Source organism: Ambystoma mexicanum, chromosome 8 (genome assembly GCF_040938575.1).
Source record: "Ambystoma mexicanum isolate Mex_15411 chromosome 8, UKY_AmexF1_1, whole genome shotgun sequence".
Lineage (NCBI taxonomy): Eukaryota > Metazoa > Chordata > Amphibia > Caudata > Ambystomatidae > Ambystoma > Ambystoma mexicanum.
The window spans coordinates 727,808,474-727,833,651 of NC_090929.1; the positions used below are offsets into that span (position 1 = coordinate 727,808,474).

The 25,178-nt window shown below is 44.7% G+C and overlaps 1 protein-coding gene across 1 annotated transcript in view; it reads right to left on the reverse strand.

Moving 5' to 3' along the window:
- The window catches only part of DNAJC9 (DnaJ heat shock protein family (Hsp40) member C9), a 142,311-nt gene extending 117,676 nt beyond the window's left edge, over nt 1-24,635 (reverse strand). Inside the window, exon 1 of the mRNA XM_069610543.1 lies at nt 24,203-24,635. Coding sequence (XP_069466644.1) covers nt 24,203-24,388 — 186 coding nt within the window. The 5' untranslated portion in view covers nt 24,389-24,635. The remainder of the gene's footprint in view (nt 1-24,202) is intronic.
- Between the last annotated feature and the right edge of the window lie 543 nt (nt 24,636-25,178).

The window sequence follows — 25,178 nt, forward strand, 5'->3', positions numbered from 1 at the left end:
ACCCAGTCTCTCCCCGTCATACAGTATACACTTCACTTATTTTAGCGTCCAGAGAGCCCATTGTTTCTCTTGGTATGAGAAGTGAAGGGCAGTGGGGAAGCCCCAGGGACAGTTCACCACTCTGCTGCGCAACCTCTCAGTCAATGGCCTAAGTGCCCTCCATTTCGCCGGTTGAGTAGAGACACAAATAAGGACTCACCAGGTCAAGGTCACAAAAGATCAACTGGCCAAACGAGAAGACAAAAGACCTTGTGACACAGCCATGACGGACATTAGCCACAGTCATGAGCCAACAGCAGTAAGCACGATATGGCTCAGTGAAAAAGTGTAAAAATACATGACAATTCTGCTGCCACCAGTCTACTCTTGGGCACCTTGTCCAGTTACCAAAAAAATTGTTAATGGATGGCTTGGGCCCACAAACGCAAGGACCCCAGAGCACGGTACAGTAATGTACTTTGCACATTGGAAGCCATAAGACTAAGAAATAACGATTCTCAGTACTGACTGCCTGAAGGACAAGTCAGTCTCCCCATAACGATGAGCAAACACCCGGTGGAGTACAGCTGGGGACTATGCTTCACTGGCAGAAAGCCACGACAGGAGGCTGAAACCAAGGCAAAAAGTCAGGGGTAGGGTCCAAAAATACAGAGGTAAAATATCAGTAAGTTCATTATTTTGGCACGAATGCTATTTTTTTCTCCATTCTACCAAACAACCCAAGGAGGGCAGCCCAATCTCGTGTCGGATTAGCACATTAGAAGGCCTAAAGCCTTTTTCCACATTGTTCTTTTTGTATTTGTTTCATTTATAATGCGCAAACCATCAGGCCCAGAGGCATCAGGGCGCAATTTGTACAAGGTTACAGATATGCATATATACAGAGATAAAATTACATTAATTTAGATAGAATCCATGTTAAGTCGCCTGTTTTTATCTACATATATTACAGTGGTTTCAGTGCCGCTAAATAACAGAGGTCAGCAGGTCAGGGTATGTAAGAGGCGCTGAGAGGACTTAAAGCTGGTCGAAAAGCCAGGATTTGGTTTTGGCTTTGAATGTGTTAAATGAGTCTTCAGCTCTGATTTTAACAAGGAGGGAGTTCCATAGCTTGGAGGCTAGGACAGGGAAGCTTGAGCCCCCCACTTTTTTGCAGTTTAAACCTAGGGATCGCTAGATAGTGGGACTGGGCAGTTCTTCGTGGTCGGGCGGTCGAGTGGCACGACAGCACTGGAAGGCACATATATTAAAGATTAGTGTGCAACCCATATATCTAAAAGGAACCAATACCTGAGAAGGAGCCACCTTCATGCAATACAAATTCTTAGAGGAACTATTGAAAATGTGCAATAGATATTTAGAACACGTTTCATTCAAAAAGGTGCTGCTTATGCTCAGCATTTCCTTTACATACAAAATTGCTGGGGATTGATCAAATCCAAGATATTTTTGAAAATATCGAAATGTTGAGTCCCTACCGACCACAGAAATAGGTTTGGGAGCTCGTTGGAATAAAATTAAAAAAAATAAAAATAAAAAAAATATTTAGATTTAGAGCTATTCTCCAACGCATAGTCAAGGAAAAGGCCCATTTGAGAAGGTCATCTGCATAGGGCAATGCATCCTCATAGATATTACATTTGATATTCCCATAGCTCTTGCACGTCACCCAGAGAGCAAACAAACAACCTTGTTGGAGGCCTACCAGAGTATGAAGGCCCTAGTAACATGCCGCTTCCGATTTAGCTGCACTCAAACTTTCGTTTGTGTATGTAACAGAACAACGAGACCAATAATTATTTGGGTAGACATCCGCTTCCACCATAAGCATTTTCTATCCACTTTATCAAAGCGCTTGATACATCCAAGCTTGCTATATGAACAGGCAAAGCACCAGGATTTTTCAATTGAGCGTTTAAATGGGGAAAATATCATCCCATTTAGTGAAGTAAATGGTACTGATCGGAAACCCACCTGAAAATTGGAAATTATATTTAGATTGGAAACCCACCTGCTCAGTGCTGCAAATACTTGTGGGCTGATAAAGGCAATGGACAGTAGTTCCTAAAATCTTTTTTTTTTTAAATTGCAAAATAAATGCTTCATACCATAAAAAAGGGGGGGGGGGGGGGAGAACCTTTGTACCAGCAACCTACAGAAAGAATGCACGCAGCAAGCGAGACCATAATTCCACATTGGATTTCAAAGTGACAGGAGCAGATTTACCATGTCCCGGTGCTCGTGAAGGATTTAGTTTCCTCAAAATCTTTTCAATCTTAAAGATTCAAAGACAACCCAATCCTTTCACATTCTCATAAGTCCGAGAACAAGAGGACTTGAATTCTTTAGAATAGTCAACCCACTCTATCAACCTGTATTTTATTTGACGTTTGAAGGGAGTTTGTGAATTCCCAGAACCTTTGCATGTTTTTAATTCCCAGTGCTGTCAGCATCTCCTGGCAGTCTGCTTGATAAGTTTCTGCTTTAAGGAATTATTTGTTTTTTGTAAATCTGTAAAATCTTAGTTTTTATTTGATAGTTTGCAAAAGAAGGGTGGTTTGTTTTGGCTAGCAGCCTCTATCTCCTTAACTTGCATTACAGTCGGATTAAATCTGTGTGTACTGCAAGATTTCATAATTGGCTTCGCCTTACCTGACATGTGTGTTTAATGAGTTCAGGATAATCCCTTATAATCGAAATTACTTCTATAAATGCAGCAAAGTGCTGGAAACATACAAGAAAAATTTGAAAAGAAGCGACAATCTTCTCCTGCATCTCATAAGAAATTGCAGTCCTCGTTCATCCTACAGGCTCCAATGAGTTCAACCCATCTATCCAGATGTCTTTTGTCCAACCTTTGCGATAAATTGTCATGTGGTCTATGGTCGATAATTTGAGTCTGATCTGCAAAATGTTGCACTGGGGTTCTATTCAACCGTTGTTCGTTCCAGCGTAATTTACACAGCCTTGACAACTGCCCCACATGTTGTATGGGCATCTTACACTGTATACCACATTGTTAGTATCGTACATGGTGAAACGGAGGCGTATGATCTTCTCATCCGACCTAGGATGATTTTATTTTCTTACTTTGTAAAGAGAGTACTTTGTTTAATCCATGTTTCCATCTCCCTTACAGCCAGCTACTATGGGTTAGGAAAATTGTCAAGTGATGACAATGAATGCCAACATCAGTTGGAATTTATGACGTTTACTGGCTGAGGTTACAAAGCCGAGCCGGTAAATGCATGCAGGGGAGGTTAGCGGATCTTAAAAAGACAACCTTTTCAGCCTCCCAAAAACCACAACCATCAACAGTCTGTGTCTTCATTGAAAAGAGTGCTTTGAAACAATCAACAATTACCAAAACATTGGAACATTCTGTGACGTTCGAGATGAACATTTATTTCAGAAACCGCCCATGTTCGCATACAGCTGGAGCGTGAACTTGGTCAACATAGTACCTTTCAGAACATAACCCCATCAAAAACAAACAAAAAAACAGGCACATGGACATTTATGCAATGCACCAGCTGCAGTTTTGTAACTAAAGGAAATATCGTTTACTTCGTATTATACTATATTAGTCGACTAATACAAAAATATTAACCCAGAACCAGTTAGTACATGAAAAATTAAAAGGATAAATGCAGTACATAATCAAGCATTTTAAAACCACCATTCATCTCTTCTAAAATGGTTAAAATATTTGATAACAAAAATGTCATTTTATGTAAAATATACATGCACCATTGTTTCCACTCATTAATAAATGCACCAATTAATCTGCGTTACTGAGAACTCGTGAATCTACTCCTCCAGTAATTGCACAGTTGAAGTTCACGCCAACAGCAGATGGTAAACTTTCAATTTGGAACTCGCCGCATAATCTGCTAAATCTATTTTCCATGGGAATATTAGACCAGGCACCGTTTACCTCTAACATGGTGGCCATAACTTCAATATACTTCCAGGCAGAGTAGTCACCCATATAGTATATTCTGGAAATGCAATTTCATTCAGTAATGCAGTGCACAAACAGCATAGTTTTCGGTGCTAATGTCAACAAGTGATTGTTCCCAAATGTGGGTGTATAATAATTCACGGGTGCAGAGCTGGAGGATTATCCCGACGTAATAACCACAATGGTGTGCTAATCCACCGACTGCCCTGGTAACGGAGACACCTTAATATGTATTCCGTCTGTGTGTTCCTGCCAGTTGACTCCATTATCCGCTACTATGCCCAATAGCCTTTTGCTTCCTCCAATCTCTCTCAATTACGTTTACAAACAATGTTACAGTTCGATTGTGTATCCCTAGGTCTAAACACCACGATCTTTGGTCGATAGTTTAACTCTGCATATTCCGTTAGCTTTTCCAAGCCATTTCTGCAGACCCTTAGAGGTTCAATTCAATATGGCTGCATCATCTGTGTATGCAAGCCATTGCAGTTTCACAACTCACAATTTGGGTGGAATGGATTGTGTTATGCAGGCCACTTCCCATGTCAACATTGAAGAGGGTGGTGGGGGACACGAAAGAGCCTTGTTTTTGGCCAGTGTTCGTGCCAATCCAGTAAAATATTCACTCTAGTGACAGTGTGGAGAGCGATCATCATATTAAGGCGGCCTGCCGGGATGTTCCAATCTCTGAGTTTGCTCCATAGTTTGTTTCTATGCACCGTGTCAAACGAAGCGCTAGAGTCTATAAAAGCCACATACATGGTTTGTCTCTGTATTATCCAAGCTTGTTGAATAGCGATTACTAGGGCCATCACATTACCTGTATTAATCGGAACCCCCGTTTGATTAGGGAGAATGATATTATCCAGGTGTTTAACTCAAGTAGCAGTCCTCGCTCAAAGATCTTAGCAGGAGCATCGAGCATTGCCAACAAGCGGTAATTTTCTGGCCTATCATGGTTGCCTTTTTGCAAATAGGGACAATTATACTCTCCTTCCAGCGGGAGGAGATCTTGTTTGTCAGATTTATGGAATCAAATAGCCGATAACGCCATGGCCCACATGGTGGCATTTGTCTTTATTAAATTATTGCATAAACCATCTGGATCAGGGGCCCTGAAAGTTTTGAGCGAGAAAATAATAATGTTATGCATGTCCTGAAAGTCTAAGGTATACCCATCTCTCATCACCTGCTATTATATCATTCATAGACTAGGAGGGTGTTGCTCAGGGTACCATTTTTTTGTGCGCAAACCAGTCTTACAGACAGACATTGCATACCCTACTCGTGCTTTGATTTGTGTGGTTAATAATCGCAAAACATCCAAAATGGTTAGTCCGAAAGCCAAGAATCAATGTATTCCATTTTTCCCCACTCTAGTGTATCCTTAAGGTTTCTAAGCCACTTCTGATAACACATGCGGGTATCACTGCTGCTGCATGTTTCGTAGGGGGGGGTAGAGTGTAGGGCTGGACAATAGATTGCGTTTGAGATATATTTTCAAAAATATAGGATCAGACAAATATTGTTAACATCGAGATTTATCGCCCAGCCCAGTAGAGAGCCTGATTGCTAAAGTTCAGCTCTTATATATTTTTTTTTTTTTACTGTCGCAGATCTATCCAAACAATGCTCATGTGACAGACCTGGACACGCACTAGCATTAGATACTATGTTCTTAATGATACATGCCTTCACCGTAAAAATATAAGTCTCAAACCGGTCTATACATCAGGTCTCTAGCAAATTTCCTATCTTCTGTGTCATACTGTACAATAAGGGATGCAAGACAGTATATATTGGTCCCCTCATGATTAGCTCTCTCATTATTAGCTGTCCCAACTAACACTGTTGAGTTTGGCATTAATCTGCAGTGTTCCAAGTTCCTCTGGTCTCTCCTCTCGTCTATCGATCTATATTGTTTTAAATCCTAGGTCAGGGGAGAAGGTCATACTAAACAATTTCGCCACTTGCGATACGAACAATGTGGTATACAACAGATTTCCATGCAGACTATGTTGGACAGTCGCCATGGCGGTGTAAATTATGCTGGAATGAACACTGGTCTAATATATGTACCTGGAACAGGATGCCACAGGAAAAAAAAAAAACACTTTTCGCTGATTTGGTTCCAAATAATCCAATAATCCAAACAGTCGAGAAACATGGACATAACGCAATGGTTGGAACAAAGACGTTCTGGATAGATGCATTACAGTAGAAGAATGTATTAGCATTTTTCGAGTTTATGCAAGTAATTTCCATTTGGTTTGAGAATTCTTTGCATCTTTCTGTATTGTGCTATTTTTTTCAAAATAATGTTCACATCCTTTGTGTTGGCACACGTAACAAAGGGTGGGTCCAGCAGCAGGTGCGCAACGCCATTGAGCTAATCAGGCTTCATTCCTGAAGTTCATTCACAAGTGTAAACTGGGGGGCAGGGCTGAAGCCGGATTAGCTCAATGGCGACTTTTTTTTATTAGAGCGGGCAAAGAAGCCATCCGGAAACCGGCGACTTTCAAAGTTTCACTGTGCGCAGAAAAATGTATTTGCACAAACACAGCAAACACTTTAAAGCTGCTATTTTCAGAAAGGCTTCCCTCACCTCTCCGCCCAACAAATGGGCACATCAGCCTCCTCCTCACTGATGCGTGCGATCATTAAGCAACTGATTCATGGAATTATTTGCGTGTAAAACGCAGATTTACGCGCCATTTTGCCCGAAAATCTACATACCTCAAACAGGGATTTTCGGGCAGAATGGCGCGTAAATCTGCGTTTTACACGCAAATAATTCCATGATTCAGACTGTATAGTGCACACTTGCTTTTTATTAGGCAGAGACGCGAGGAAAGCCTTTTCTAACACTAGCAGTACACATTAGCTCACTGTGCATGCATGCAAGTAGTGTATGCAATGTATGTCTGAATGAGTGAGCGTGGCCGAGTGTATGATGTATGGAGTTGGGTGTGCATGTAAATGAGCGAGTGTATTGTGGGATGTTTGCGTGAATGTTAATTGTGTGTGCGCACATGTGTAATGCTGGACTGCTATTTGCTACATGGGCCCCATCCCACAACCCTTGGGGTAGAACAGAAGGGGCGGAGCCTTCAGGTTTGCCATGTTCTAAAGCGGCCCCTCCCATCACCAGTTAGCCCCTCCAAATGTAGGTTTCATTGCTCCCCTGTCCAGCAGCATCACAACCAATTCCTATTGATCAATGGTCTTGCAGATAGCAGCTACAAAACGACAACGTTGATCAGCACACTTTCTTCTTCCCCAAGTATGTATACACTATGCAGGTTTAGCAAGCATACTGGATATGTCAGTTCTGACTTGAATTGCGTATTCACACTTACTGTCATTTTTCTTTTCTACGTTTTGTACCTACTTTCCATCATGTTTGGGGGCATATTGGGTTTTTTTTTTTTAAACTTTAAAAAAAAAAAAATAATAATAATAACTGATCACATAGCGGTCTTTCTGAATCAGACTGCCAGGCCCCTGCCGCACACGTGTGCGTGCAGGGGCCGTCGGTCGCACCAGAACAAGGAAGCGCTGTTTGGGGAGAACAGCTAAGTGTTTGTGTGCGTTTTTGTTTAAGGGCGAGTATTGGGTGGGGAGGGAGGCAGCAGGGGATTTGGAGGGTGACCTCCCCCTCCAACCGATTTTGATAAAATCCTGCAAGAGAGGGGAGATGAACCAATGTTTTTTCGATTTTTTTAGGCCGCCTAAAATGGGCCGAATAAGACCTACAAAAATAAAAATTATGACAGAACCTGTTATTAAGGCTGTTTTTTTTTATTATTGTTTAATCAAATTAAGATTTTACAATACATTGTTGCTTGAGCATTTCATCATGCGAACAAGACAGAAAAAGGCTTTGACAATGATAAGGCTGTTATTGTTCTCATAGGATTTAATGCAGTCACGGAGCAAGGACGAGCAAGGACTGTTATGTTTGTGCTTTCCCTCCTGCTTGATAGATCTGTGTGTATGAGCCCCTGACCGAATGTTGGTGTGGAATGTTATGGATGAACTGTGTCTGTGTTCCACAAAGTCAGTTGGGGCCTGAGCTTAGATGAGGGGGCCGGTGGATGCCTCTCCCTCCTTGTATACTTAATCTATTTACCTCATGTATACTTACCTCCTGTGTCAACCTAATAAAGTCCTGATATACCTACGTGCAGTCTGACGCACTCATTGACCCAAGACAATATCTTAACATTGGCGACGAGGATTGTTGGAGAACTTTGAGGTCGTGTGTTGAAGGAACAGGAGAAAAGAGGGAGCAAAGAAAAAGGTGCACCAAGAAAGAGGAAAACGAAGCCGAGTGCCAGAGAAGACATCCACCAGCTGTCCCGTGGTCAAAAGGTGAGCGCACCCCATATGCCAGAGCCAGCAACAGTCTGCCCCAAATGGTACCCCTAGGGGGGCTGGCCTGCAACTTAAGGGACAGTGAACTGGAGCTGACCCATACGGTCGCAATATTAGTACCGTTGGAAGTCGTTATGGCGTGGATGCTTTCCCCTGAAAGAGCGTTGCTTGTTATGCATATGAGCTGGCTTGAGGAGTGGCCCATAGCTCCGACTGCAGGGCCTATGGGGAACATGCGAGAGTGCCTACACCTGGTGGGTCATAGTTGGAGGCGGTCCCAACCACCAGCTAGCGTAGATATGCAGCGCGGCAGGTGCCATCCAAAAAGGGAGAAAGACTTTATTATACGGGCACTTACCTCCTCCTTGCTTACTGCCTTGAAGTTGGGCCGTGGAACGTGCAATCCGGGAGCCATAGTCTCGGCATGGTCTGTGTGGGGCTGAATGGGTCGTGTTGAGGCTGCTCGTCGGGGCGGCCTTGGTGTGGCGGTTGGAGCGGAGCTCTCCTTCCGTGGCCGCCCTCGCCATAATAATGGTGACATCACCTGGATGCTGGCAGAGTTTGCGAAGCCTGATGTAGAATGCTCCCTCCAGCATTCCAGGACCCGGCAGCGCTGTGAGCGTAATGTGATTAGTGACAAAGGTTAGAAGATAGAACCTTCCAACGTGACTACAGATGCCCTAGTTCCGGGTTTCACACGGAATTCAACGCTCGGAAATGAACGCTCCTGCAGAAATTAAAGGTTCCATAATGTACTGCATTTACACACGGCAGTGAACGCTGGGAAATTAACGTTCTGGCAGAATTTAAAGGTTTTGGAAATTACTACATATTGGGAACATTTCTACCGTAGCTTGCAGCTTATGCAGTTTGAGCCACATTGTTGTACTTTATGTCATTTACGGTGGAAATTGCCAACAGTCTAAGAAAAAAAAAAAATGACGCATCTTCGGATACAAAGAGTGGTAACACAAGGGTGCAACTATCCTGCTGGGATGAGGTACTGTTGGTGTGTTTCTCATTTCAAATGGCAGGATGTCATTTAAAGGGTGATGAGACAGTGAAGGAAAAATATTGTCTAAAATGTCTTCATTGGCAAAGCGATGCAAATTTTTTTTTTTGGGAGGGAACAATGAAATATATGCTGATTAGTTCCTTTGCCAGATGTGTTTTTACGTTTTAACAAGTTCAAAGACGCTCTGCTGATAAAAGGGGCTTTCTCTATTTGTAAAAAGGATATGTATTGATGCAATGACATCACAAAGTGTTGTATGATATTAATGGTCAATTGAGTTGTCTTGTGAGGCCTGTCATTTTAAAGTTATGCTGTGAGGTCTAGTTGCTCACGGAAGTGCCCAAGTAGGGGGAAACGTTAAATATACTGTGACAGTGTGTATGAAGATCAGGATGTTAGTGGTCCCTGAATGAGAGTTTGAGTCAAATGTGAGTATATGACATGGCCTTTGTTGGTAGGGAATATTAAAAGTGAAGTTGGAATTTATGCTGCATTATAAATGTATAATGAAATGTTTCTTCCACAGGATCATCTTAGCTAAAGGACTTTGTATCATAGAGAACATGGGCTCGATAAGTAGTGTATAACTCTCGTTTTCCATACTTATATGTGCAATTTACCGAAGCTTGCATGAAGAGAACCTGTGAATGTCTTTCGGTGCTGTGATGAGTGTGATTGCCAAATTTTAGGGGGACTGGTGGTCCCGGTAAAAGGTACAGGTTCTGGTGGAACTTGTATCCTTCCCCAAAAGGTACAGGTTCTGGTGGAACTTGTATCCTTCGCACTAGGTGCATTCTGACAATATGGTCGGTGGGATGTGTGGTCCCGGCAAAAGGTACAGGTTCTGGTGGAACTTGTATCCTTCGCCAAAAGGTACAGGTTCTGGTGGAACTTGTATCCTTCGCACTAGGTGCATTTCAGTGATTTGGTGCAATCGCACTAGGTGCATTGAGGTTCTTACACTGTTGCTGAGTTGTGTTGGGATTAGTGGTTCCGACAATTGCCCCAATGTATTGGGATGTGTGTCCCACTCACGCTTGTTTGGGAGCGTGAAATATGGTGATGTTATTTGTGGGAATTGGTATCCTGTGTTGGTGGGTACAGGTGGAGGTGTTCACCTCTTATGGTGTTCACCTTGTTAAGGGCTGATGCATGATGATGGTACTGTGTCTGAGTTATTGGATTGGTTTGGTGAGTGAGGGCTGGTTCCCTGTGTTTGATGTCCGTTGTGGGCCCGCTACGGAGTTGGTTGAATGTATGTGTTGGAGTTTAGCTTATAGAAGCTAGTTTAAGGTTTGGTGGAGTTGAGCAAGCAGCTTTGCTCCGAGCATATTGCTTGGTATGGAAGTTTTGGTGATGGAGAGTATGGTCCGGGTTAGATGTTTTTCTTGGATCGTTTCTACAGAGTTCTTTTGATTCTTCCTCGGTTTTCCTGATTTTATAAAGGGGGAAGATGTGTTACGTTTGTGCTTTCCCTCCTGCTTGATAGATCTGTGTGTATGAGCCCCTGACAGAATGTTGGCGTGGAAGGTTATGGATGAACTGTGTCTGTGTTCCACAAAGTCAGTTGGGGCCTGAGCTTAGATGAGGGGGCCGGTGGATGTCTCTCCCTCCTTGTATACTTAATCTATTTACCTCATGTATACTTACCTCCTGTGTCAACCTAAGAAAGTCCTGATATACCTACGTGCAGTCTGACGCAATCATTGACCCAAGACAATAGCTTAACAAGGCGTCACCCTTTTGTGAAGACATTGCTGCGATTACCTCATTGGCGCAATGACACGTACGCGCTTTTACTGATCCAAAATGTACATCGACAGATGGGTACTTACCGGTTTTCCACCGGTCATGGTACCAGGCTTACAGACGATACCCGCTTCAGTTGTTAAGTGAGACAAAGGCATACATCAATTTGTTAATTGCTTTTCATTACATATACGCTATTCTCAGAGTATTTCCTGTAGCAGGTAAAGATCTCTTCTCCTTTTGGTAGAGAGGTTTGTTTTGAAAGCGGTGCAGGTAATTATTTTTTGATCATCTGTTGGTCTTTGTATTTGGAATATGTTTTTGATAGTTTGCGCCCCCCCATTTAGATACTAGAGAGCTCACGACAGTTGTGGTCATTAAAAATCACGTGAAGGTTACGTTAACATTACATCAATATACTATCTTTTTCTGTCCTTTTATTTTGTGATTGACTTGGGTTGTACAGATTTTGTTCGAGTCCACATTGTGGATATGTTATTTCCATCTTTTATTTATGGTGCTTGCACATAGGTTGCTCCGATCACAGACAAAGTCCAAAATGCATTGGCAGATCTCTGAAATATTACTCCTGCCCTCCTTGAATAAGCTTATACAAAATCTGACCACTTCTATTATTCATGTGTGATGGCAATATTTACAAAACAAATATATGCTTCGAAGATAATTTACAAAAATATAAAATTTAACTCATTGAGCGCTTTGTGTGAGGAAACGTCTCCTGGAATTGGGTTTCTATGATACGGAATTTGCATTGATTACCCTATATACCTAGTGTTTTACTGCAGTGCTCTGGTTGTTAAATTGCTCGACGAATTGTACAGATGTGGTGCCCACCTTCCCCAATTCATGTCACCATAAGCACACTTCCTATTTTGTGCAATGCTGCCAGCCATGCAGTGAAACCTTTATTTGCAGTTTACTGCAAACAAAGGCGGAAAACATCCCCATACTTGCCAGTAAGGTAGAGTACCATGCAAATGGTACTGGCAGCTCAAAACATCTTTGCCAATGTGAGTGGGTTAGTACATTTTGCCAGCAAGTAAGACACGTAACATTTTAAACAAACAAAAGGTGAGGACAATCAGAATGTCTGCCCTCACCAAGCCGTGATTGCTCTTGTTATACTACGTCAAGCTTATTAGGAAAATAGGTCTCTAGCTTGATGCTTGCAATTCCAATGCATGCAAATAAGTGACTAGTTTATCAGAAATGTAAAACTAGTACAGTCAGGAGGAAACCACCATCATCTTACCTGCAACTAGAGACATTTCTAGGGGTAGACTGGCATGGGCACAGTTGGGGGGGGGGGGATTTCAAGTGGCGCAGCAGTCTGAAAGGTTAACACATGGGAAAGGAGGAGCCTTTCCATTGGATCATTAACAGGCAGCATCACTATGCAGAAAGGGGCCGGAAGCCTGCCCTTGCCATAGCCTATAAATCACTGAATTAAACAAACCCAGAGCTGGTGGGCCATAACCGGAAGGGGAAATAGCCACCCAGCTAGGGGGTTATTTCTATTGGCACTTTGTACTGGGATACTAATAGTGCTTAAGTTGGAAACGACAGATTCGCCTTACGTCAGCGACAAAATCAAAATAATAAAGAAAAAAAAGATGCCCATGATGGATCTGGGAGAAGGGACTTCATTTTGCCCCTTTTCCCTTTCCATGGCGGCCATTCAGATGTCAGAACTGCACCAGCACCCAACAAGGAGGCGGAAGGTAAGTGAGGAGGGAGCCCGAAATGTGTGGAAAGCGGGGCACGGGAAGCATAAAAAGGAAGCAAGTCGGAGGGGGGAGATGGTGTGCCCCCCTTCACCCCCCCACCCCCCGAGCATGGGGTTTACAGTGTGGTAAAGCCCCTGCTCCAAGCCTCCACATTGGCTGGGAAACAGACAACCCCCACTCCGGGGTATTTATAATCTGCAGCTTTGTTTTTTTAAGGAGTGGATAATTTGACCTGAATATAGCGCCTTGTTGAAAAATGATTGAAGCTTGTATCTCAAAACAGTGCTTTTATTGCATTTGTGCCCCTCAGTGACACGTGTTTCGACCATTGAAAGGTTCTTTTTCAAACCCGGGTACTTAAAATTGATGAATTGTGCACAGATTATGTACAGCAACAATAGCAAACAATGGTATGACGAATACAATATAGAACAAAAAAAAATAAAATAAAAAAAACACGACTAAATGCCTATTCCCATAACAAGGTAGTTTGTCAAAATAAAGGTGAAAACAAATAACAGGGAGAGAAAAAAGGGAAATAGGAGTTGCTGCTTAAAATGCATACAGAAAATATTCTGCACAATTGTTAACTAGTGCTTATAGTGCCCTCTTATCCAATTCGTGATATATGTGCAATTTAGTTTGTTCCAAATGGCGTAGAGGGTCATGCTTTTGTTAAGGGGACAGGTTGGAAACCACGTGTTTAATCCAGCATGGTTTTCTCAACCCAAATAAGATCTGGCATTTACCAGTTGTGTGATCTGCAAAACTGGGTTTGTTGCCTCTACACCTGCAAATTGCACACATTTTGTTCATAACTAAATTTCTCATGTACAGAAAGCATTGCGAAGAATATTTTCCTGTAATTGATAACTGAGCTGCCATACATTGCTCTTTACATTATGTATAGTTGCCTTACATTTCCCAACATTGGCTTAATAGTTTAAATGTGCAAATTCAACCCCCCGCCCCTTAAAGGCGGGAGCAAATTTACCCCACACCAATATTAGTTTTTTAAAGAAGGCTTTGACTCCCAATATTAGCATTTATTTGTGAAACCACTAAACATCCTTAAACTGCCCAACAACCTTGGCCAGTGTGAGAATTGCTACACTGGGGAAATGTCGTGCCATGAAGCAGCCTTTTTTCTGCCCTCCCTGCAGGAATAGGTGGTTGTGGGGGCAGGTTTAGGTGATAAATGGCCAAGGGAGGGCATGAGGCTTCTTGTTGGGATGACTCCGGAAACCCAAAGCAGACGATTTCCATCCATTAAGATGATATTCGCCAAAATAAGCACCAATCAGCCATCCATCTCCACTAGATCTCATCCCACTTCCCAGTCTCCCGCACAAACTATCCACCACCCCTCTTTTCCGAACAGAACAGATCACCCCTTTACAACCACCCCAATGCCACTCATCCTGACTCTGAGCAATTCTCGCTGCACATCAAACCTTGCAAAGTCCAACATATAACGAGGCACCGTCTCTGGGCACCCGCAAGCCTCACACGCCGCTGATGCAACTCTACCAATCAAACACTTGTATCCTGCCAACTCTGCATGACCCACCCTGAAGCGATTCAGAATTGTTTCCTCCCTTCGTGTCAACTCCATCCCCCCTCAAACAGCCAAAACCATGCATACAACTGCCGCCCCTTTGAACTCATATCCCACTGATCCTGCCACATATCCTTAATTTTTCCGCGCCCCGTTAGGCAGAATCCTGTGCAGTTCCCTTAGGGAGCACTACAGAAGATTAAGACTACAGGTATGAGCAATACACCCCCTTGGGTATCAGTCCATACCACAAAGATTTGGTTGGTAGCTGTGGCTAAGCAGTCAGACTTATCTCAAGAGTGAGATAAGCAGTATTCAGGGTTTACACAATAGGGCTACAGTGCTATGGTACATACAAGGAAACACTGACCAAAGCTTTGTATTAAAAAGAATATATATTTAATTTCACCACAATAATCACAGTTAATAAAGCAAGTTAAATTCAGTCAAGAAAAGTATACACAACTCCCTAGTTAAATTGTAGACAAGTTTGAGCAAGAGTGAAAACTGAGCAAAACGGCACAGTGAAAACCAAACAAATGGCACTTCAGCAATTTCTCACAAGGGAGGGAAAGTACAAGTTATACAGGAATATCTTCTTACACACCCTAGCAACACTTCCCATAAGTTTGTGAACAAGTTTAGGCAAGGCAGTACTTTAGCATAGAGAATACTTAAATGAAAACCGAGCAAAATGGCACTTTACAAGTTTAAAAACGGGGTGTAGGGGGAGGAGAAGAGGTGGTTATAAGAAGTAGGTGCACCAACACAGTTCTAGCTGAGAAGCAATCTAGAGAAGGCAGTTCTAACAAATGTAGCCAGAGTCAATAGGCCTCTGCCAGAGTCAGTGGTACAGGGCAAAGGGCCCAGGAGCAAAATGTTCTTGGAGCTGCAGTCAAGTCTTTGGTTAACGATTCGAAAAGGTGGATACAGAAGGTGAAAGACAATGTTTACAAGATAGGGGCGGCTCCAACAGGTAGGTAAAGGATTTAAAACACCTTTAGCACTACCACTCGAAAAGGGCGGCCTGGAACAATGTACCCCAATATGAAGAAGTGGCACCTGCGGTGGTGGTTATTCCTGGTAGTTCCTGCAGTTCGGGGAATCCAGCAGAAGAAGAGAGGCTCTTGTCATGGAAGGTTCGAGTTACTGCACTACCCAGGGATGAAACCAGCAGCGGTGCTGCCCGACGAATAAAAGGTACGCTCCTTTAAATCGCGGTCTCGGTGGACGGGTGCCTGGCTATCCGGTCTCAGAGTACTGGGTACTGGTGATTCGACCAGGGCAGGAAGGAGATTGGCAGACTGGTTGGCACCACCAGCTCAATGGAAGAAGGCTCCTTCAGATGAAGATCTTCTCTCGTCGTGTGGAGAAAAGTGGTGAGACGCTGCAGCAGGGCTTCACCGGTGGTTCCGTCGTTGCAGATGTCTTTGGCTTCTCTCCTCTTCGGCTTTCTAGTTCCAGTGGCGACGTCTTGCTCTTCCAGTCCCCAGGACCCTGCTTTTATACAAAAAGAGCCCCATTCATACAGCCTAGCTGTCACTCACACAGTGGAGTGGTCATCTTGGCGGGAGACCCTCCAGCCTATCAGGACAGAGTGCGACCTGGGTTGCTGAGGCAACCCTGTCCAGGGGTCCAACTCCCCCTCTCACACAATGGACCCACCCCAGACTCAGTCGTGTCGAAGGAGGACTTCTTGGCAGAAGCCCGCCAAAAAAACAAACAAAGGATCCCCCATCTGGGTTAGGAGTTTAGAGGAAGAAACGAAAAAGTTATATTAAAGTTCTGGCAAATAAAACCTACCGGAGTAAAGTTAAGATTAAAATAAACCAGCGGTATGTTAGAGGCTGTCAGGAAATGTGGGAGCCTCGAACAATGGGAAAATCCCATAGGGAAATATTGGCGGTCGAATATTTACGGTAGTAACCACTGCCACCAGCCAGAAACTTTTGAGAGAGGGACTGTACGGTACCCTCTCGAAAATAAACACCAGGGAAAAACTATTAACCCTTCCCAGTACCTCCATAGTAAGACGGGTTGTACTGGTTTAGTTCATAAAAATTGACTAGTAAAGTCAGTTGGGACTTTACATGCCCTGGTAGACAGTAGTCAGTCCCAGGGTATGGAGTCTATGGTTGGGGGGGTCACTACAACACCCCTGTGTCATTGCACGGAGGGTGCTGTGTAACATGTGGATAAAGATGGTTCCAATGGGGGTGAGAAAAACCCCATAGACATTAAACACAAAAATAGCCTAGAACACATATTGCAAAAATGCCTAAAGAGTGGGAAAAAGAGTCTCACTCTTAGCAGGAGAAAAAAAAAAACTTCAAATCCAGCAAAGCTGCTGGGGGACTATATAGGTAAAGGAAATTAGCCATAAAATGAGAATTCTCCCTAACACGCCCCATCAAATGTGCCTCAACCACACTCAATGGGACTTCATCCACCTCCTCTCGCAATGTGGCCCCGATCCACCAACTCATTACCCAAGACCCCACAACGACTGGGAACCCAAACCAACTACACCACAGTACCCCCTGCAATACACTAATCACTGTCTAATGAGCACAACTCACAATTCCCCTCCTTGATAGCCAACAACGCACGCATCAAATCCACAAACAAAACCCTAACCAACTGTTTCCCCATAATCTGAAGCACCGCCATATTAACATCTATCAACTCGCCGTGCAGACGGATACATCATCCGACAACCTAGCCACCCAAAACTCATCCGCTTGAAAACAAGCCATACCAACCACGTTTCTCTACGGATCCCTGGAACCATCCGTGTATATACTTGAGTGCCAACTTTCCCCTCCACAAACTGCACCGCCAATCTCTTAAATCACCCCTCTATCACCACCCTTCTTGATCACCACCTTGGCTAAATCCAAACAGGCAGACAATTGGATCATGATCATGCTGCATCCAAATCAGCCCCAAAACCCTATCCACATCTTCCACCATACACAACCCCTCCACCCCCAATCGTTTCACCAGCCTGTCCACATGGAATTCAAAAGTCCCCCCTTTCCTCTCCCAACTCCCACTCTTATAAGCATGCATCCAATTAACCTCCAGACACTTCTTCACAGGATGCCACACACTGAGGGACTTACAACGCAACCAATAACTAGCACTCACTCCTCCCTTCTCAAATCCAATGGCAACATCCCTGCCAACACTTGCACAGCGTCTGTGGGGGATGACCGAACAGTCCCAGTCACAATTTCCATTGCCCTTGCCTGGACACCATCTAACACATTAAGCTGAGGTCTACTATAAATGCACTGCAGCTGAACTCCAAACTCTAGCACACTCCTGACCATTCCCACATACAAGATCCTCATACTCCTCTGCTCTGCCCTCCACCCCACTCCTGACCCGACACTGCCTTCAACAAATTAAGACGCCGTTTACACTTTGCCACAGTCTTTTCCACTTGCAACTTCCATGACATGCGCTCCTCCAAGAGCACACCAAGATACCGGAATTCCAACACCCGGACCAACACATCCCTGCTGTACTTGAGATCCAAAATGACACCACTACGTCACCTGTTAACGACATGCACACCGTTTTAGAGGAGGACACCTTAAAACCCCAATCCTGACACCACCTTTCCTCCCACCATACCCCTAACCCAAATCACTCCATCTGCATAGAATCCCACCTCACAACCACACCCCCAAACTCTCTCTCTAAGGCCATCCACCGCTACAAGAAACAAAATAGAGCTGAAACACTACCCTGGGGCCTCCCATTTTCCATCAAAAACTCTCGGGACAACATCCCTGAAACACCCTATTCATCAGAAAATCCTTAACCGAGAAAACATCTTCCCCTCCACACCTTTCTTTCGCAACACAAATAGCAACCCATCCCTCCACACCATATCACACGCCTTCTCCATATCAACAAGATCGACCCCATCATTTCCCGACAGTACAATGCCTCATCCACATCTGTTGCCAACGCCACAACTGCATCCATCACAGATTTAGACTTACTAAACCCATGCCGATACACGGTCAGTCACTGTTCCGACTCCAGAAAGTGCACCAGACGGCCACACACCATTTTTTTTATCACCTTGCACAAAACAGATAAAGCAATGGGCAGATGGGACCCACACAAACCAGCCGGCTTCCCCAATTTTAGAATCGGCAGGATGACAGCCCTCTTCCACCCACTTGGCAGTGTACTGTGATCCCACACAACATTAAACAGCCGCAATACCTCCAGCAAGCAAACATCCGGCAAATGCTGCAGATAAATATAACGTACCCCATCCTCACCCAGACTTGAATCCCGTCGACCCCTTAGCATAGCCCACAACTCACTCAAAGTGAAATATCTATACTGGAGGTCCATTTGTCCACACCATTCAGCGCACTCCGATTAACAGCCATGAATTCTACCCTTTTCCGTCTGTACACCAAAGAATAATGGTCCATGTTATGCACACCAGCAAAATACTTTCCAAGTGCCTCTGCTTTACCACCATCATATCACACGCTGCATCTGTAATCACTGAAATCCGAGTTCCACCTCTCGCCTGCCCAGACATACGCCGAAACCACGCCCACACCTTTGACAAACATGTATCACTAGAGTACTACACAAATTCCTCCAATACACCCACTGATGACATTGAATCACCCGCTGCACCAGTGCCCTAGCTTTTTTTATATGTGACAATGACTGCCACCGCTTTAGTACGCATGGCCTCCCGCTGCTTCCGTTTTCTATCCTGAACAGCCGCTGTACATTCCGACGACCACCAACAAGGGACCTCAGGTTTCCGGAAGAGTTTACCTCAAGCAAGGGCCTATTCTGCCACAACACTCCGGAAGATATTACAGAGCCAAACCCATTTCATCCACCGTGGGCGACACCCCCACCCTCTGAGCATCACCCAACCCCATCAACCTGCTACACCCTTCTCCAAACTTCACCCAATCCATTTTACGGAAGTTACACACCCTCGGGGCAGGACTTGCCGACTTCACCACCCTGACACCGACATCTACGAATATAGACCCACGATCACTCCCCATCTGTCCTCAGTTTAGGGCACGAGGCAGGGACATGTGGTCTTCTAACATGTGACTTGGCTCATCCATGTTCTTGTTTGTGGGATGTTTTAGGGTGATCAAATGAGTGACTCCATGTCACCTAGACACCACACTGGGTTTCTAGGTATTGTTTTCTGAGATCTTAACCAACTTGAAAAACAATTTTAAAAAAGGACTACCAACTCCCAGAACGCTTTGATCAGTTACATGAAAGCCCGGGACAAGAGAAACTATGCTGCTTACCAGGAGGCAAAACAGTCTTTAAGCAGGGGAAACAACTATGTTAGCATCTAGGTGTGGGACAGAGGGCAATGGCTCGTTTCATGCATCTAATAAAAATCGCGTGTTATTTACTGTGAAACCAAAATGTTAAGTAAAAAAAAACACCCCAAGCATCAACAAAGGCAACTAGTTTGACTGGCGTGCAGTGAAAAGGTTTTCTTTTTTGCTACTCTAAATATTGAGATCATGTGCCCCTTCACACATTTACTAGTTCTTGATTTGTATAATAAGCTTAAAGTAAATTGAACGTTGTTAAGCTCAGTAACAGTGTTATTAGCCACTGATGGTACGGGATTCATCACCCGCAGAAGGAAGAACTACTCAGTTCACCCAACCACAAGCTACCAAGCCAGCGTGGAACCATTATGCCCCAACACAACATTATGAAGCCTTTGTGTGATAAACTAAGCCACGAACAGGAACCAGAAGGTATGTAGTTTACAAGTAGGTTTATTCTTTAGTTATTAGGTAGAGAAAGCACTGGGACATCCATCCAGCCCAGCACATTAGGTCCAACTGACACAAGTAGAACCCAGCACTCCACATTCTATGTCAGTGACATCACTCCACTCCACACACACAGCCATAATCAGTCCCAGCACAGATTATGACACATCTCCCTCCTTACCGCTGACAACACTAAACCCATAATTGAGACCCAGCACAGACACCATCGCAAGAAGATTATGACCCATCACTAGAACACAATCTTTTGTTCGCAACACTGCTAACCACCACACAGATGAAATAACACCCCAATCGTCACCACGAAATACATACAACTCAGAAATAACTTCCACTGAGCCAATCTATATACCACATAAATCTAACCAAGATCTTAAATGGAAAACACAAAGAAAACTAATCCCAAACCACAGGCCCTCCCCAAGGCCTGAACACCCACTCAGGTATAAACCCGCTGAAGAACAACAATAGAAAGAACCAAACTGTAAATCCTTCCCCAGTGAAGACCCCATACAACACAACCAAACTAGCCCACTCTACTTCTAAGCCCCACACAGACATGTGGCCACCATGTCTATGTCCAACTCAAAAACTCCAAACCAAAACTCTGATCCTACCGCCAGACACCACATCACCACACTATCTCCATAACTTACCTAGACAGCACCCAACTGCCCTAACCACCCACAGACAGCACCCAACTGCCCTTAAAACACCAAACATAAATCATAGACAGCACCCGACTGCCCCTACCCACAATAGACCGCACCTCACTGCCATTAACTACAACAGTCAGCACCTAACTGCCCCTTAACCACACCATAGACAGCACCTCACTGTCCATGAAGACTCCGAGACAGCACCACAATGTCCTTAAACGCACAATAGACAGCACCTCACTCATTTAAAATTACCGGACAACACCTCACTGCCCTTTAAAACCGCCAAGCAGCACCACGCTGACCCTTAAAAATCACTGGACAGCACACTGCTGCCTATAAAACAAAAATTTTAAAAATTTCAAAATAAATTAAACACAAAAAAAAATAATAAGTCACTGACGCACCACAAAAATATGACTAGGGGACATGCCCCTACGAACGAACACACACACACATCACAGGATGACACAAACCCCGCAAAAACCAAACCAGATAAAGTCCATGGTGCCAAAGTACCTGCGCCAACCCCAACATGTCCATGAAACGCACAGCAAATAAATGCAAGGCAAATAAATGCAAAGCAACTGAAAATGACATGGCGCTAAGTCCCTGCGCTATCCCCACACCACATGTCCACAGAATGCAAGGGAGTAAACCACAAAAATGGTCATACACAGAAAATGTCCAGACTGCCCCCCCTTGCAAAAGAAATAACATGTAAACTGCATATTAACAACCCGCACCCACGAGTCCTCAGTAACCTTACTAAGAGTCCTAAATTCAACAGGCCACCACATTAAGACAACAGTATGCAAAATATCATCACAGGCCTTACACAACCAACATTAATCCATGACCCAAACCAATGCATATACTAAACCCAGAGGCTACAACATATACAGAAACGGCATTTACAGCAAAACCGGCCTCACCCAAGGCCTACCTCTGATTAGTCCTCCGATTCGACACATGCTTCACCCTGTATGTACCCCCAAGAATCTGGATCCAACTCTCTCTGATGTAGTGCAAACACATGGCACTTATTCCCGCATCCGCCGTCCTCAGGACCCGCCGCACAGGTAAATAAACAAATTCCTCCGAGCTCCACTGAACGTGCGCAGTACAAAGAGTATTCCGTAGTTTTCATGGTTTCCTACAACTGCACCGCCCTGGCTCGGGAAATCCATGGAACCATGCCGCCATCACTGAACGCTGCGTTCCAATTGAACGCCACTGCTGCGACCACCGTTGCGTTCCAGCTGGTGATGCTGGAACGCCACTCCCCCGCCGACCCACCTCCAGCCGACATCATTTCCTTAACCTGCATGGAAACGGCAACACAGCCCCAAATCTCTGCTGCTGGGCCGCCCGGCCCTCCGGCCCCCTGCACTCCTCACGGCCCTCTTCTTCGGGCGCCAGAACACCCGTCACTGCTGCTTCCCAGACCAACGGGATGCTCCTCCCCCATGCAGCCGTTGCCCCAACCTGCACGTATACACCATGCAACTGGCTCTCTCCATGCTGGAGCACCTCAGAGCTCTACGTGCCATTCTACGCAGGACCCGACCCGCACCGGGACAACAGCCGGCACACCACAAGCTGTCTCCAGCGCTGGACAGCTCCTCCTCCGACTCTACAGGGCCCGCTGCTTAAGCCCCTCCACAGCTAGCTTGGCTAGCAACAAAAAAAAAAAAGCCGCACTTCAGGCTGCCTGGGAAGAACTCTCAGGATCCTCCTCCGGACCTGCTGCGCTCCTCTGTGCCCTCCTCCATGGCAACCTCACGAGAGCCAGTACATAGCTCTCAACCACAGAAAGCCACGGCAGCCCCCTCCGGCACCTCCGCTGGCCAACTGGACAGCTCCACCAGAGACCACACACTGACCGCCACTCCAGACCGTGGGCCACCTCTGCCCAGCACCGCCTGGCAGTCCCACCTTATGGACCCCGACTGCGTGCTCCGCCAAAACAGGTCCCCAGACTTTGACCTTCACTGCACCGCCCAGCCTGCAGCTTCCTGTGGATGGATGTCAAACTGGAAGACAGCACTTCTCACCCACTGCCCCTTCCCGGCAATCCCGTCCTCATCGCAAGTGTGATAAACTAAGTTCTTCATAGAACAAGAACCAGAAGGTATGTAGTTTACAAGTAGGTTTATTCTTTAGTTATTAGGTAGAGAAAGCACTGGGACATCCATCCGGCCCAGCACATTAGGTCCAACTGACACCAGTAGAACCCAGCACTCCAAACCTCCACCAACACTCCACATTTTGTCAGTGACATCACTACACTCTAACAACAACACACATAGCCATAATCAGTCCCAGCACAGATTATGACACATTGCCATTGCATGCTTCAGTTGTCCTGATTTTTTTTTATATATATATTTTTTTTTTTGGTACTCTACATGGCAGATTTTTTAATTTATTTTGAATTGCTTTAAGAAAATTAACCTTACAAAAATATCTTCAAATACGGCAGACGTTGCCATTAAAAGCTCATGCACGCAACCATTTGACAGGCATGGTTATACATGGAGTCATCACATCATATGGCAACATTATTGCTTCACCTCAAAGCCCACCTACTTCTCTTGTCTTCCATAATAGCGCTTTGAGGCACTCCTTGCAACCTAACCTAAATACTTTATTCCCTACCACCAAACTGTCCCTTTCATTCACACCCTTCCACAAAGCCATCAAGACACTACTATTCACCTAAATACTGGACTATATACACACACCAAACTGTCCCTTTCATTCACACCCTTCCGCAAAGCCATCAAGACACTACTATTCACCTAAATGCTGGACTATATACACACACATTGTTCCCATGATGTCTGCCTGGACTACGGATATGAACTTGTTCTACAATGTGCCTGCCCTGGCTAACTGCATGTAAAGTTCCGACAAATGCCGGATGTATGCCTCATGTAATTAAGTTCATTACCATAACAGCGCCTCGATGCCTCTGGGCTGTTTGCAAGCTTTAGACATTTAAATGAATACCCTGCTTTTCCCTTGAAACATTTGGAACTTCGTTTGAGCGCGTGTTCACCAACTGAAGAAAGCCATTGCGTCTAGTTACACTCTTAACTTAAAAGCACGTTTGGTGGGGAAGGGAGGGGATTACGTAGGACCAAGAGCAGTGTATACACACACACACACAGCAAAGGAAAATAGATACTGTACTTAAGGACAACGGTTCACAGAACACCAGTGTCAATAATTTGCTGTATTCCTAATGCGGGCAACCTGACTCAGACCCCACATACAGCAAGGCGCAGAGCCGTACCTGGAACTTGGGAGTGGCCTCGTTCTTCTCCTCCTCCGGGACACGGTCGGGGTGCACCTGCAAGGAGACGCGGTGGTAGCCTCGACGGATCTCGCCCTCGCAAGAAGTCTTGCCCCTCAGCCCCAGCACTTTGTACAGGTCAGTCGTGCCAAAGAACTGCTCGCAGCGCTCCAGGAGGCCCGGCATATTGACAGTAGGAGCGGCGAGTAGGAGAGCGTAGGGATACGCCGAAAGCGAGCCAAATAACCCGGCAGTTTCTTACTCTGTTTAGGCGGCAGGGTAGTGCCGGTGCAGCCAGCAAACGAAAGATGCAGCACTGGCTTCTTCCCTCTAGACCTTTTTTCGCGCCAAACCCTTTTACGTCCCTTCCTCTTAGAACTTCGGGCAGGCAAGGCTCTCAGTTGGCAGTGATGGCAGGTTTGAAGTGTAAAACAAGCGCCATGTCCCATTGAAAAAAGCCCAAAGCAAATCCTTACATATAGAAGAAAAGCCGATAGCAAAGACTCAATAAACATACAGACGCACGTTTAAAGCAACATGTTGTTTAGTTTCTGAACGTGATATACCAGTTCATTTCTGTAAAACAATTAAAAAGTCCAACGAGAATATGCACTATCAACAGCTATTTAAATGACTTTCTGATATTAACATGTTCACAACCTCTGCAGTCCACCTATGCTTTCATGTTCTGTGTAGTGAGAACCACTTACTTACAGGCATATAGAGTCAAAAAGTATTCTGACAGATGAATCACTACGCTATTATATATTACCGGGTGAGGGGCAGATATAGTGACTCTCTTGGGATGTTTAAATTGGAAGTGCACTTTTTGAGATGCTTCCAACTTAAGCACTGTTCGAAAAATCTGCACAAAACTTTCATAACAAAAATATAGACCTGAGTTATAAGGCCTGGGCAGGGCCAGCCTTAAGGGCAGCAGCGCCCTGGGCGAATTGAAAAGTGGAAGGGGGCGGGG